At 33.4% G+C, this 14,665-nt stretch overlaps 2 protein-coding genes and 1 long non-coding RNA gene across 3 annotated transcripts; 1 reads left to right on the forward strand and 2 right to left on the reverse strand.

Moving 5' to 3' along the window:
* Positions 1-2,385: 2,385 nt before the first annotated feature.
* On the forward strand, positions 2,386-3,847 carry LOC102629611 (uncharacterized). Its single transcript, XR_008050801.1, has 3 exons — positions 2,386-2,501; positions 2,757-3,007; positions 3,100-3,847. It is a non-coding gene; the product is annotated as an uncharacterized LOC102629611 (long non-coding RNA).
* Positions 3,848-4,107: 260 nt separating this feature from the next.
* LOC102629784 (protein kinase STUNTED) lies at positions 4,108-8,005 on the reverse strand. The gene is made up of 11 exons (XM_006486679.4): positions 7,568-8,005; positions 7,004-7,300; positions 6,843-6,916; positions 6,644-6,762; positions 6,441-6,556; positions 5,826-6,350; positions 5,480-5,728; positions 5,241-5,404; positions 4,931-5,155; positions 4,687-4,836; positions 4,108-4,613 (listed from the first exon to the last, which is right to left on the reverse strand). The coding sequence occupies exons 2-11, from the start codon at positions 7,146-7,148 to the stop codon at positions 4,356-4,358; spliced, it is 2,025 nt and encodes a 674-aa protein (XP_006486742.2). The 5' UTR covers positions 7,149-7,300; positions 7,568-8,005; the 3' UTR covers positions 4,108-4,355.
* Positions 8,006-13,182: 5,177 nt separating this feature from the next.
* On the reverse strand, positions 13,183-14,649 carry LOC102630275 (ubiquitin-conjugating enzyme E2 10). The gene is made up of 4 exons (XM_006486681.4): positions 14,078-14,649; positions 13,865-13,992; positions 13,651-13,755; positions 13,183-13,536 (listed from the first exon to the last, which is right to left on the reverse strand). Exons 1-4 carry the CDS (start codon positions 14,145-14,147, stop codon positions 13,393-13,395), a joined length of 447 nt encoding a protein of 148 aa, XP_006486744.1. The 5' UTR covers positions 14,148-14,649; the 3' UTR covers positions 13,183-13,392.
* Positions 14,650-14,665: the final 16 nt, after the last annotated feature.

A 14,665-nucleotide genomic window follows, 5' to 3' on the forward strand; every position in this document is an offset into this window, starting at 1 on the left:
CAAAATACTCTTATTAAGCTAAATTATCATTATTTCTCTTATTATTTTCTTTCCACGTCGTTTCTCCATTTCCTCGTTATTTTCTTCTTTATATTTGGACTTTTTTCCATCACTATTTTATCTCAAATTCTTAAACTTCTTATTTTTAATTTTTAGTAGATGTTTTCCCTCTGATATTTTTTTCGTGTTTGGAACAATACACTTAAAAAATTTTAAATAAACAACTGATAACAAAATTACAATTACATTTATAATAAATAAAAAATTTAAGTAATTGCAACAGTTCTTGCGTTTTTTTTTTTTTCTTACATAGGAGAAAGCTTACTAAATGGGAAGAGGATTCGTTGTCCTATTCAAAAAAATTGGAAATGATGAAATTAGATGGTGGAAGTCAAGAGGAATTGTACTAGCATCCAAATGTATTAAAAATTCATTGAAACTTCGTTCTACTAAGAAAAGTCAAAAGTGTAAATAAGAAAAAATAAAATTAATATGTGGCTTAAAAAAAATCATAAACGTCATGAAAATAGTACATCGAATAATAAAGAATATGGGAGAAAAGCTGTAATTTTTTTATTTAATTTAATTATATAGTCTTGTCTATTATAATAATTTTCTGTGTGGACATTTTAATAATTAAAAATTTATTAAATATTGAGTTTAATGAGTATTTTAGTGGGTTCCAATAACCTCGTCTTATATAAAAATATTATCTTAATAGACCCTCCTCAGTACCACGACCAACCAAAGTGAGACGAAATTTATGAAAAACCAGAAATCTTCTTACTAATTTGATATCAAAAACATTTTCAAATACACACACTCTTTAAGTAATTACGTTAAGTACACTTTTATCAACTCAAAAGTTCCTTAAGTTTCATGACAATTATTGGACTCACAAGTAGAAATCAAAGAGTGTAATAATTATTCATTTATTCTTTCTCTTTATAAATGATTAGATTTTTGAGCCACACAGCATTTGACTACTATTCAACCCACTTACCTTCAGAAAAAAATAACCAAAAACTGGCGAACGTGTCACTTCGAGATGCTTTGCAGAAAAAAATAAAAAATAAAAAACAAAAAACAACGATCTGGAAAGCATCTTTATTCCTAGTAGCAAATGGGCAAACGTGGAGATGGCATTCATTTTAAGACTTTCGTAAAAAGTTACAAAATAATGATTAAAAGGTTGCCACTTGGCTATTATTTAGAAACTATGGCCCTCAATTTTCACTACTTTTTTTTTTTTTTTTTCTCTCTCCCTCTTTTTTTAATTTTTTTCGTGGAAACAGATACAAATAACTTTTGAGTATTGTTTTATATCTTAAATTTTTTATCTAAAAAAATTATTCTAAATTAATTTTGATATCTATCAATTAATTGATAAAATAATATAATTAATTTACTTAAATTTTATAAAAAATACTAACCAATCATTAATGACACCTCATTTATGATGAAATCTATAATAAAAAATTTAAAAAGTCTATCATTACTCATAATTTTTTTTCGTGAGTATGAATAAAATAGAGTCAACTGGTATTGTATCCAATATTTTAAATATTGTAAAATCATATGAAAGTAAATAAAAATTAATAAAATTTGATTATTTAACGATACTCAAACAATAACGTGCTTAAGAATACATAGACATAACATAAAATATATGTCTTTCAATGTATCAATAAATCTTTAGATTTCTAGTCGAGCCCATATTATAATATCCATGGAAGGTAACCAATTTCAAAAAGTAATGGGAGGTAAGTGTAATGATGTATATTATGCCACGTTAGTTTACATAAAAGAGTTATAAATGGATCATTATTTCATGTTTATTCTGTTGTTTCAATTTGCGATAAGGGCACGACAAATATAATTTAAACCATTGGTTTTTTTTCCCAACTTACTTTAAACATATTTAAAATTTATTTAATTATATTCAAGTTTTTTTTTTTAACCTTCAAAATCAAGGGAAAACTCTCTCTTGTCTCATCATTCATATTTGCTTAAATGTTAAACGGGAACACTCTCTCTTGTCTCTCTTTACATTCATATTGCTTAAATGTTATGCTTTCTATTATATGTAGTTTTTTTTAGTCCAACAGCTCTTTTTTTTATTTTTATGCAGATATATTTTTAAATTATAAAATTTAATAAAATCAAATTTTAATGTTATTAAACTATATAATTTAACAACAATATATATTTATAAAAATAATAGTACTTACACTTAAGAATGATTATACGCGCGCGCGCGTCTATGTATCATTTCTTTAATCTCGTTAAACATAAATATCAAGGAATATCTCATTTACACAAGAACAAAAACAGAACAGTGGTGATTTCGTTGATATATTTAAATATTTCTTTATTATTATTATTATTATTGGCGGGTATTTTGTGGTTTTTTTGTAATATTAAGAAAATCAAGTATTTGTTGATGATAAACAATGGCAAGGTGTGCAACGTTTCCTCCGCCGTGGTTAGTGTTGAATGGGGTGAGCGACGAGGCTGTTTTGCAGCTCATTAAGGCTGTTTCCTTGAATAATTTTTTGCCCTCTTGTCTATAACTCTTGTGTAGCAAATTGGTCTTTATTCTAGTACTGTGCAAACAATGAGTTAATTTGGAAGCTTGTCTAATTCTCGCTTGATGCTTCATACAAGCCAAGCACTGGTTTCTTTTGTTAATGGTTGAATAGAGTGAATTATGGGTTTAATTTCCTGAAATTGACTCTTTCTGGTCTTTAATTAAGGTCAAGAAAGATAAGGCAACTGATGAGAAGAGGGGAAAAAAAGAAAAAAGGAGGAGGAGGAGGAGCAAAAGTGTGGGCACAAGCTTAAGAGGACCAAGAAATGGGGGGATACAAGGGACTGTCAAATGAATAGAGAAAATGTAAACCAATTGTTCATAAGAGCAGTCTCACCGAGGAGCTTGAGCAACCTGTATCTGATAGCCTGAATGACTCTTCACACAACACCCAAAACATTAAAGGCAAAGAACACGGTAAGTAGTCTTTAGCTTTTTGCCTTCCTCAATTGTTTACGCGATTGTTGGTTCTGTTTATCTTCTTACTGATGTTGATATTCCTACTATAGGAAGCATAATTCAGGTTGATCTGCGACTAAAAGAGCATAAGTACCGACAAGTTCTATCCAGCAATGTAGCTGGCTGCTGTACTACAAGAACAGATTATGTGGTTCCTAGCTCCAGAGATGGGCAGTTGTGTTCTTTGTCCATAGTATCCACAACTGTTGTCAAGGAATTGGCTCCTGGACCTCGCAAAGAGTTATGGCATTTCTCATCGCAAAAGGCAGATCTCGTTGCAGACCAGAATGCTGAAATAGCTTCAACTTCTATACTCACTGAAAGTTGCTTGCTGGATGCAGAATCACAATATAAACAACTAGTTTGGGATTGGGCTGCTGCTCCCTTTCAGATTGAGCACCCTGAGTTTGACGATAACTTCCTGGGAGCAATGCATCTGACTTATCTAATGCTTGCTGTGATTATTTGTGGAATGGAAGATGTTCTCTACGCCATGTATCAATATTTTTGCACCAAGTCAATAACTGTATTTTGCCATGTACTGTGTTATTCTAAATTTATTAGCCTGAATTGTCAAGAAAATATGTGTTGATTGGTATAAGGGGTTTGTGTTCTTTTGTATCATGCCTGCCTGAAGATATTATTACATGTTGGCGGTGTATGAAGGATCAATCACCTGCTGTGCATTGCAGTATACTTACGTCACCTAAAGTGAATTTTGTTTCCTACTACTACAATATTGGTGAAAAAATAAGATACAAGCAAAAATATATAGCTTATGAAGTAATTGTGCACCGGCAATTATGTCCATTTTCATTTCGGAATAAAAGTATATTACTGCTTTTGCCAATGCTCTTTTTGCCATTGTTGTATCTGAGATCAGTGACTCTGAAACTCTCTGTAATTAGGAACCAGAATATAATTTTTGTTTGCTCATATTCAGTTGAAATATGCCTGGCTAATCCCTGAACTATGGATCCCCAGAACATATAATTTTTTTTTTCGCATTTTCATATGGAAATATGTTAAACACCATTGCAGCAACATCTGCGGACTTACAAACATATCCATTCCAGTGAGCATCTGCAACAACAATGAGCTTCTTTAGCACTCTTTTTATTTCAGAATTCTACATAACCTACATCTATGAACCACCTCAAACACTGGGTGCTCTTCTATGAATCTACTGTACAGAAACTCTCTACTGCACAGAAACTAAGGACACAATTATATCTCACAATTAAATTTATCACGGCAGATTTGGCCTTGAGAAAATGCAAATCTGTTCATACAAGTGCACGAAAAGCTAATTGAAGCTCGATGATCTGCTCCATCTCCCTTTCAGGTACTCCTCCATCGAAATTCTGTTGGTTGGCTCCATACTACTAAATGATGTAGAGTCATCATCAACGTTGAGCAATGCTAGACTCAAATGTAACTCAGCACTTGAATTTGGATAAACCTCATCATCATTATCCTCCTGCTTATCCAAATCCTCAATGCCTTTATTTGGAGAGATCACTGACTTGTCAAAATCATTGTCCCCTCTCAGGAGCTGTAGAATCTGGAGAAATGGAAAATTCTATGAAAAATTCACTCTGCTACTAACTAAAACTTGAAGAGTGAAATGCTTTTACCTCTTTCATTGTAGGGCGAAGGCGAGCTGCCCGTGTGGTGCAGAGGTTAGCTGCAAGAACTATTCTCTGCATTTGGACCTCATCATATTTCCCATCCAAATTAGGATCCAGTAGGCCTTTCAGATCCCCATTCTCTGTTTTTGGTTTTGCCTGAATCCAAAGTACTTGTAAATTGTTATTCCTTCACAACATTGTTCACAAGTAACAACTAAAAAATTATATAACTTTTAGAGATGATACTTACCCACATAACCAAGCTCTCTTGGACTTTAGGAGCACTGCTGATAGGTTCTCTTCCTGATAGTAATTCAAGCAGAACTACACCGAAAGCATAGACATCTACCTTGTCACTGAGCTTACCATACATAAAATATTCAGGAGCAAGATACCCAAAAGTTCCAACGACTTCGTCTCCAGTCATAAAAGATGAACCTGCCGGTCCCCATATTGCCAGGCCAAAATCGGATAGCTGTCATGTTGAAACATTGATAAGCCATGTAATAAATTTGAGACTTATTATCAGATTATCTGAAAATGATTGATGATAAAAGCACCTGGGCTTCAAATTTGTCCGATACAAGTATGTTTGAGGACTTGATATCTCGATGAATAACAGGCCTTGAGCATTCATTGTGGAGGTAAAATAAAGCTTCAGCAATCCCAACAGCTATATTAAATCTTACTTCCCATGACAACGGATGCTTATCTCTGCACTTACCTATACATTAACTCACGTCAGCTAGGCTTACAACAAGTTTGATCAAGATAAAAGAGAGCACAGATCAAGCTTTACCATGTAAGTACTCTCCTAAGCTTCCTTTAGACAAGAAATGGTAAACAGAAATTAGATTATCATCTTCAATGCAGACCCCAAGCAGAGGTGCTATGTTCTTGTGCTCCAAGGTTGAGATGATATCAACTTCATGGGCAAAATCCTTCCATGCTTCTTTGGATGACTCCATAATCTTTACTGCTACATGCTTACCATCAGGAAGAACTCCCTTGTACACTCGGTTACATCCTCCTTTCCCTATGAGATTTTCTGTTACGAGAAAAGAAGAAATTAGGGAAAAGACACGCCCAAAGAGTGTCAAAAAAGGGGAAATCTTGGCACTTTTAGGACAATAAAAGGTAAAAACCTGAAGAAAATTCAGAAGTTGCAGTTTGCAGAACCTCATAACTAAACCATTTCAAACCACATGTGCTCATTTTAAGCAGAACCTCCAAGCCTTTCCTTAGCTCATCTAATGAACCGTTCCTAATACTCTCATCCACAATGTCACTCATCTCTCTTTCCGATCGCTTTTCATCCGTAGTAGAACATGTAGGACTGTGCAGTGGGGAACGATTTGGTAAGCTCATAACCCATTGCACCACAGACAGCTTCCTTGCATTAATGGCTTCTGGTGTCCCTGAACTAGCTCTGCGTTGCAACGGCCAACCAGGCCTATGCTCCAAAATATCTACTGATAAAACAGAACTTGATCTCGAAATAGTCCTACTTTCACATAAAAGAGTTGGATATCTATCTTTTGATGCTGCATCACTGCCTCTTCCACTCGATTTCTCAGTCTCAGCCTCGGAATAAGCAAATTCAGATTGGCTTTCTTTAAAACACTGACTTTCAATTAGACTAACACTAGGTCTTGGATTTCCATTGACTCCTGCCATAACCACAAGCATATTTAACAACCTTGAGGGATGTATTTCGAGGACTTTTTTCTCACAAGGACTCACATATCAAACATTCAAACCTGGTAGTTGATTATTGTTGCACCTTCTGAAGACAATTCTCCCATTGTTGATCGCCAAAACATCAGTTGTTGGTGGCAATTTCTTGAAGCAATATTTAGCCGTCGAACACCTACCTCTGAAAAATAAAATCTGTTTAGAGTAATCAGAAAAGAACCGCACTAAATTCAACTAATACAAATCTTGAACTTCTAGCTGCCCCTACCCAAGAGCACTTTTCTTGCTCGTCCCCACAACTAAGGCCGCGGCAGCATAGTTCTTAGCCTCTCTAACTAAAACTCTTCGGACCGAACTTCCTGCCATGATCTGGCCAGCGAGGCCTACCTGTAAACCCAAATATCAGAAACCATGATCAAATTAATCAAACTTATGATAATATTATCAGAAAGGGTACAATCACAAACCTGATTTACAGAACACAGTCCTTCATAGACTTCTAAATAACTATCCAACAATGACTTGTCTTTTGAAGCATGATCTGTGTTGAAGACTTTGAATCAATAACTAATTATGTGCAAATTAAAGCCATAAGGTTCTGAACTTAGTAACGGGAAAAGGGGGTTACCGGCATTTCGACAAACATGAATAGCAATAACAGAATCTCCAGGCTCAGCAACTTTCACTAGAGCCCAGCTCAGAAGATCCCTGCTATGGCTATCGATTCGAATTCCAACCAACACGTTCCTGTTCTTCATCTGTTCAATTGGCATTTTTAGTTCTCCGTTTCTCTTCTGCTAAATTGCTACCGCAAATTCAATCCCTTTATTGATTCTATTATTAATCTTTCCCCAATTTGCAAACAATCTGCACACAGATCCTCTTTTAACAACCTTCCCAGTTCTTGCAATGATCATGCCTATCACTGCGACAGAAAAGCTACCGTTATTAGTTTACTGCTACAACATGCTAGGCACCTAAAGCCACCACTTGTAACTTGTAATTATAAACAAATGCATGATACCCCATCAAGAGATTCTCTTGTAAGAACCAAAAGTTTACAGTTATAAAAAACATCCCATTAAATTTTGAACCAAATCTTGCACTATGGACTAAAGAGTTTTTTTTTTTTTTTTTTTTTTAATATTGAATCAAGAACAAGTTAAATGAAAGAGGACAAGAGAAAATGCACCTAAATTTTGTACCCATTCTTCTTTAAGACCTCGCATGTTTTTAAAATAAAATTGCCGCCAAAGCTCATCACCCTACCTAATGCAAACTACTATTCAAAAGCAGAGGAATCATATATTAAAATAATGGAAAAATGAAGGAATTATTTAAAAAAGGAAAAGATGGGTGATTGGTGACGAAAAAGATTAGATAAGCAAATGGGATTTTTTAAAAAATGGTGATTTTTGTGGAAATGGCGAGAAGAAAGTGTCGGCAAAGGCAAAAGGAAGAGGAGCTAAAAGCCCTAAATTTTCTGAAAAGAGAAGGGAGCAAATACTTTAGTTGAATTAGCCTTAGTTAGTTAGTTTATACCGTTAAAGATACGTGCAAAATTCGCGGGAAACCTATGTTATCCGGTGATTTCAGGTTCCGATATACGAGCTCAGAAATATTTTTCACCGGCTGTTGCGGGTTGGCTCGATTGGTTTAAATTGTGTGTGTCTGCCTACATACTTCTAGTTAATAGATTCTTTGAACTTGTAAAATTAAATTTTTTTTAAAAAATATATATATATTGATATCGAGAACAATATAAAATTTAGAAATAATCAAGTGCATCAACAACATTAGCAACACTTCATTGGCAAAGCGTAATCATAACTAAAATCTAAAGAAAGAAAAAGCTAGCATTATATATATAAATCAAGTATCTTAAAACACTTTGAATGGTGGGGTCAAATTTTGATAATTAATGGTGGTGATAATGACGAGCACAAATTCAAGAACCATGCATGTAACTCGCCGTGCCATGCAAGCCCTGTGTATCATTATCAATCCTTCTTTTCTTTAATAAAGTGATGACGATTTGTATATGTTTTGACCCATTTCTTTCACAAAATAAACGATTTCCCCTTTGTTAAAACCTTTTTGTTTTAATCATCTTTTATTCTTTTCTTTCTTAGCCGAAAGTTAAACGTCTTCGGTCGTGAAATGCACGATGACGCATGCAGCCATTGAGATGATTATATTAGCAGAGACGTGTGAATTAATTGCAGCCGGTGTGACTTTTTAATTCATTTGACTTTGAATTCCAATTTCCTGTTCATTTGTTCAATCTTTTTTCAAACCTTAAATATCTTATTTTTCAATACAGCAGATGATAAATACAAGAGTATTTAAGATAACAATTAACTTTAGAACTCATTTGAGAGTGTGGTGAGGTAATTGAGCCGTCAAAACTGAGCTATTAAAGTATTTGATAATATTTGTAGTTGAGTTTTAATAATTTAATAATTTTTTTTTCTCATTTTTTACTCTACAACTATATCTTTTACTCCACAATAATTACAACTTAAAAATTATAGCACCTCACTCCTTTTCACACCCTTAATTATCTAAATTTTAAATCGAATCACATCAGTTAAATCAAGCATGGGATATATGACAGAACCCAAAAATACTTTTCTTACTAATGACTCGAATTTGAAAGATAAGTGCTAACAGCCCCCTTAGCATGCTTAGTAAAAATAAATAAATAAATAAATAACCATAAGCGGACACCTGTTAGATTTCTTGTTACTGGAACAGAATTAACCACTTTAACCTGTTCGGTTATGATGTCTATCCTATTACACGTGTCAACAAATCAGCAAATTCCACCGACAAATCTAATCTTTCCCATTTTGAAGCTGGCGGTGTACGCGTAACACAGTTGTGTTATTATTTGTGTTACATGTTGGAACAAAATGTACACTTTTTAAAAGAGAAAAAAACATATTTGTGTTCGTTGGTGTGTTTTGGTAAGTGAATAGAATGAGAAATGAATTTCATATCTCATGAGAAATTCTTATTCATATAATAAAATCGAAATTCTTCATATGATATGATATGCAATATAATTCATAATATAATGAGAGATACCGTATATAAATTTGTAGAGTCGTTCACAAATATATATTTTACGGATTTAGAATATTCTTGATACTTTCGTCTCTTTATTTTTCACAATAATATTGACTGAATATTAGACGTAACTACAAAAGAGGAAGAGATTACAGCAAAGAGGAAATTCTACTATTGTTGTAAGATTAAAAAAAAAAATTGTTTATTTTACAATGAATGATACTGTTCTATTACCATTTACCAATTCAATACTAATAGAAGTTTGCAAGATTAATAATAATAATAATTTGTGGTAAGATAAACTAATATCTTTTTAGAAACAAATTAATCTCCAAATATCCACATGCCATTTTTTTTATTATGTATAATTGAGCAATCAAAGTAGAATATTCGAATGTGTTATATAATTAGCTAAGATTGCTAATGGAAAATGAAGGAAGGCAAACGTGATGGCCTGATTGATTTTGTTTTTGGAAACACTTTTCTACAAAGAGAAACACATTTAGCGAAGCGATCAGGTCAAACATATAAGGCCACAGAGCTGCACTTATTTTTCAATATATATATATATATATATATATCTATATATCGCAGTATTTTTCTCTTTCCATTTGGCCGAATAACATAGATTATTATAATTAATTATTTGGTTGATCATGTGGGCGCTTGCAGAACCTACATGTTGTAATAGACAAAAGCAAATAAATAATTATGAACAAGACATTATTATAAAACCAACAAAGTAATTAAATAGAATATTAAGTTTAATGTTTCTCTTAATTATTAATTGCAGATATAACTTTGCTGGCTAAGCATATTTTGATGTATCAACTACTCTGATTCGGTAGGTGAGCGACATTCAACTGAAAGTCGTAGACTAATCGATAATGACTCTTTAGGCTTTTCCCTCTCAAATTTTATAACGGACACCGAAGAGTTTGTACTCTTATTGTACGAGGGCGATTCGCTCGAAATCGAAAAAAAAAATAAAAATAAATAAATAGAGATAAATTTTTTTATTTAATCTTATTAGTTATGTGTGCGCGCGCGCGTCAGTAATAAATAAAAAAATAGATTTCAATACTAATTAGTAAAAAATATAATTTTTAATGTATTTAAATTTATATTTTTTTGTATTTAGTGACATCTTTACTTTAATAAATTAAAGATACTCTCGTTATAAAAAGATTTTATGTATGTATGTACGTATATATGTGTGTATATATAATTTAAGCTATTTTTTTAAAAAATGAGGATCAACTCAATTAGGATTGATGTCTAGCCACAAAGATTAAGGATCAGGCTACGGTGCAACTGTGGCAAACTCAATTAGGATTGATGTCTAGCCACAAAGATTAAGGATCAGGCTACGGTGCAACTGTGGCACCGTGCCACAGTTGCATCTAGCCGTTGGATGCAGTTAGATTAGTGAGGTCCACTAGCATCCAACGGTTAGATGCAACTGTGACACGGTACTACAGTTGCACCTAAGGTTTCCCCAAAGATTAAAGGATAATTTACTGCCAATATTTCCTTTCAATTTTTAGGAAAAAGGGAGAAAATAGGACCCACTGGGCAAACTTGTTTAATGCAGATTTGGTTCATGACATCATGACCTCGCACCATCTAAAATATGGACCTCGTTTTAAACATAAAGTATTGAGTAGAGATAAGATATGGAAGTAGTATATTATATAAATGACGAGAGACATAATTTATATATGAATATGAGTCGTAAAATATAAATATCTTGGTTCTGTTATTCTGTCAACTTTTTGATTTTTTGATTTTTTGATTTTTTATTTTATTCATTGAAAGATGATCAAATCCGACCCTGCTTACTAGAAACTGACGTCTTTGATGTGCCGAAGAATGAAGATTATGTGTCTGAGGATGAAAATTGACTCGAAAGAAACCGAAACCGAAACCGATGAAGGCTTCAAGTACCCGGCCCCAACAGATTTTTTTCACTAAAGTCTGATCAGTCCGGACGTACAAGTATGATTGAAAATAATAATATAATAATGATAATAATAATTACAGGATATAATTAAAAGAAGAAGTGAATAATTTTATGGTAGGGGCGAGGCTGTCTTATATCCTATATTAGGCACAATTTTTTAATCATCTTTTTTAAGGTCGGTTCAACAATATTTAGGATTTTAGACAAATGGTTTTAATTAATTTTTCTTAAAATTTGAGGCAAAAAATATATATTAGTCACGTTATAGATTTTACTTATTTAAAATCAATTCTTCCAATATTCTAAAATGTAAAATTATTAAATAAAATTTTATTCTACGATAGTTAATCCATGAACTTTTAATTCAATTATAACATTTTCACTTACTTTTTTTCGTCAAATTACGTCTTTCTTACTATTATTTTTTGAGATTAAACTAATTTTTCTATTCTTTTATTTTTTAAAAGTTTATTGATACATTTTTATTTCAAAATAGACAAAAAAGCGCGCGCGCACACACACACACACACAAAAAATAGCTTAACAAGAGAATATATTAAAAATAAATAAATAACACAACCAATTAAAAAATAAAATATAGAATTTGAGATAAAATCATAAATTAACTTTAACTTTAATTATTTGAGGATTTGAGTATTGATCAATAATAATTTTAGAATTCATGTTCCCTTCTATATAGAAAATAATAGTTTAATATGAATGTAGAATTTTCATATATAACAGGATCGTACACAACCGCTTTAAGTTGTCTTCTGTTTTTTTGACCATTCCTTAGACTCATAGACTGAACAAATCCCAGTGGACATTCTTTTACATCCGATTGAACATTCTTTTACATTAGTGTTTAGCTTTTAGTCCGTCAACCTTATCCAAAACATCACCATAACATTGATCATTACAACCATCACGATGATGATGATGATTGATGATCGCTAACATCAAGACGAATATCAACAAGGTTGGTCCAGCTTGAGAGACACCAAAGTGGTTGACTTGAGTGCCATCTCATGGCGACTATCGCCTCTGCATTGAGTAACTTCTCGATATCGGCGAGTCCGAGCCCTTGCAGGACCGGCATCGCTTTTGGAATGAAGATGGGATTCTAAAAGGTTACGCACACATAAAAATATTTAAGAGGTGCACTTAGGCGCGGGGCTTTTCAGGAAGTCAGAGGGGTGCCAATAGTTTTTACACAGTACTGAATTCAATGCAGAAAGTTTTCAATCTGGCCCGGCCCAGATATTTTGTGGAGCTTAACCCCAACTCTAGTGCTTCATATTAGGTAGATCTTATATGGTCTGCGCATACAGCACTATCCAAATTTTATGTTGAAAAACCTCAAATTTTCAGCTACATCCTCGGTTTTTTCTTCAATAATCTTCCAAGTATTTGCTCTAGACTTCCAATTTTTATGATTTATTATATATATGGTAACGAAAACTAGGAATTGATGTTAGAATCGAAAAATATGAAGTAATTGTAAAAAAGAGAAGGGTACTCTGCCATACAAAGTTGTATTATAGATGTACTGGTTCTGGCAATTCTTTGGCTAATTAAATGTGATGAAGTCTCAACTCACAAAGTGCCACAGCCAATGTTTTTTTTTTTTTTTAGCAAAGAACAGGAGCCTTTGAAGTTCCACTTGGGGAGGTAAATCTATCTTCCGTAGAACAAGGGGAGCAAAGATTTTAATAATTATAGAACAAGATTATTAATCCATTGAATCTTTATTGACATTGATTGCAAATCCAAACCAGAAAGTGGCCAAGTTTATTTATTCTGAGAAAATACTCTCCAAATTACACTCAAATTACGCAGTCACACAACCAATAACCATAGTATATATAGATCTTGATGAATGCCTAATAAATAGCAAGATTTGAGCCCTCTCTATAGTTGAGCAAGGTAACAGGAATCTTTTGATGATGGAAAATTTTCAAATATTAATATTGCCTTCAGGGTTAGCCCATGGCATATTTTTGTGTCCAGCTTCGTGCCGATGACTCGTATTTGGTTTTGTCTGTCTTGCACATATGAGCAATCTCTGGAACAAGAGGATCATCAGGATTTGGATCCGTTAGCAATGAACATATAGAGAGCAACACCTGCAAAATTCAAAGAAATATAGATCAGAATCCAAATCATTCAGTGTCTGTTTGGATTTTCTCCAGTGTGTGCAAGACTTTCATGTAGTTTTGCAAGTTATTGAAGATTGTCACCTTGGATATGGTGAGTGCAGGGCTCCACTGTTCTTTGAGTATGTCCAAGCAAATATTGCCGTTGCTGTTAATATTCGGATGGAAGACTTTGGTTTTGAAAGCAACCTACAGATATTCATTCGTTCAGCGAAACATCTCAGGATAATTGCGAATAAATGTTCGAAAAGATCCGAAAAGACAAAAAACAAAAGTATTCATCATTTTTTATTTTTACCTTGGGAGGTTTGAAGGGATAATCAGGAGGGAAATGGATGGTTACAACGAACACACCTCCAGCGTAGGGACTATCATTTGGACCGATGATGGTTGCTTGCCAGTGGAACATATCCTCAGCCACAGGGCCTGAAAACGATTCATTTCAAGGAAGAGTCACCAATCTGTTTTGGCAATGATAAAAGCTCAATTTGAAATTCTTTAGTTCAGTTACCTGCACTGCATGAAGTTGGTGGATCCCTCTGCAAGTCCCTGAGCTCCTTCAAAATTCTCTTTGATGCCATCAAAGCAGTGGCAGTTGTATTCAGATGATTCAAGAGGAAGAAGGGAGGTAATCTGCGTGTTTACGATACAAAAGGGAAAGTGGAGGTGTATTTAATGGTGAAATTTTGTGCAGTTGTGAAGTTTCAGAGGTCCACAAATTCGTTTCGGACTGATGAAAGTGGGAACAGTATAAATTCCACGAAACAAGTAAAAAAGTGGCAAGCAAAGAATCATTGAATTTTATAAATGATGAAAAACTTGAAATTTATTTGCTACCCTTTTCATTCTCGTTCCTATCTTATCTTGATCAGTCAACTAGTTTTTATTTGACATTTGTAATTCATTGATTCTAAAAATCATGCTTAAAGTGAGCACTAGCCACTTGCCCCGTGAACAGAATGATTCTTATTCTAATTTAGTGGCAAGGCTTCGCTTTCAAGGGATGGCTACCCTGAGGACACATTCAATCTGGTAGTATCTTGGGAATTACTGAGGCTGAGTAGAACCCGCAGGCTCTTTTTGAATCCGAGAATAGCTA

The sequence above is a fragment of the Citrus sinensis genome, chromosome 8 (assembly GCF_022201045.2).
Source record: "Citrus sinensis cultivar Valencia sweet orange chromosome 8, DVS_A1.0, whole genome shotgun sequence".
In the NCBI taxonomy this organism is placed as follows: domain Eukaryota; kingdom Viridiplantae; phylum Streptophyta; class Magnoliopsida; order Sapindales; family Rutaceae; genus Citrus; species Citrus sinensis.

Excerpts from the sequence above, each read along its gene's own strand:
- LOC102629784 (XM_006486679.4), bottom strand. The coding sequence starts at position 7,148 with ATGCCAATTGAACAGATGAAGAACAGGAACGTGTTGGTTGGAATTCGA. Across the intron at positions 6,351-6,440 it reads CAACAATAATCAACTACCAG|GAGTCAATGGAAATCCAAGA; the intron begins GTTTGAATGTTT and ends TGGTTATGGCAG. Across the intron at positions 4,614-4,686 it reads TTCGCCCTACAATGAAAGAG|ATTCTACAGCTCCTGAGAGG; the intron begins GTAAAAGCATTT and ends CCATTTCTCCAG.
- LOC102630275 (XM_006486681.4), bottom strand. The coding sequence starts at position 14,147 with ATGGCATCAAAGAGAATTTTGAAGGAGCTCAGGGACTTGCAGAGGGAT. Across the intron at positions 13,993-14,077 it reads ACCAACTTCATGCAGTGCAG|GCCCTGTGGCTGAGGATATG; the intron begins GTAACTGAACTA and ends AATCGTTTTCAG. Across the intron at positions 13,756-13,864 it reads ATCCCTTCAAACCTCCCAAG|GTTGCTTTCAAAACCAAAGT; the intron begins GTAAAAATAAAA and ends GAATATCTGTAG.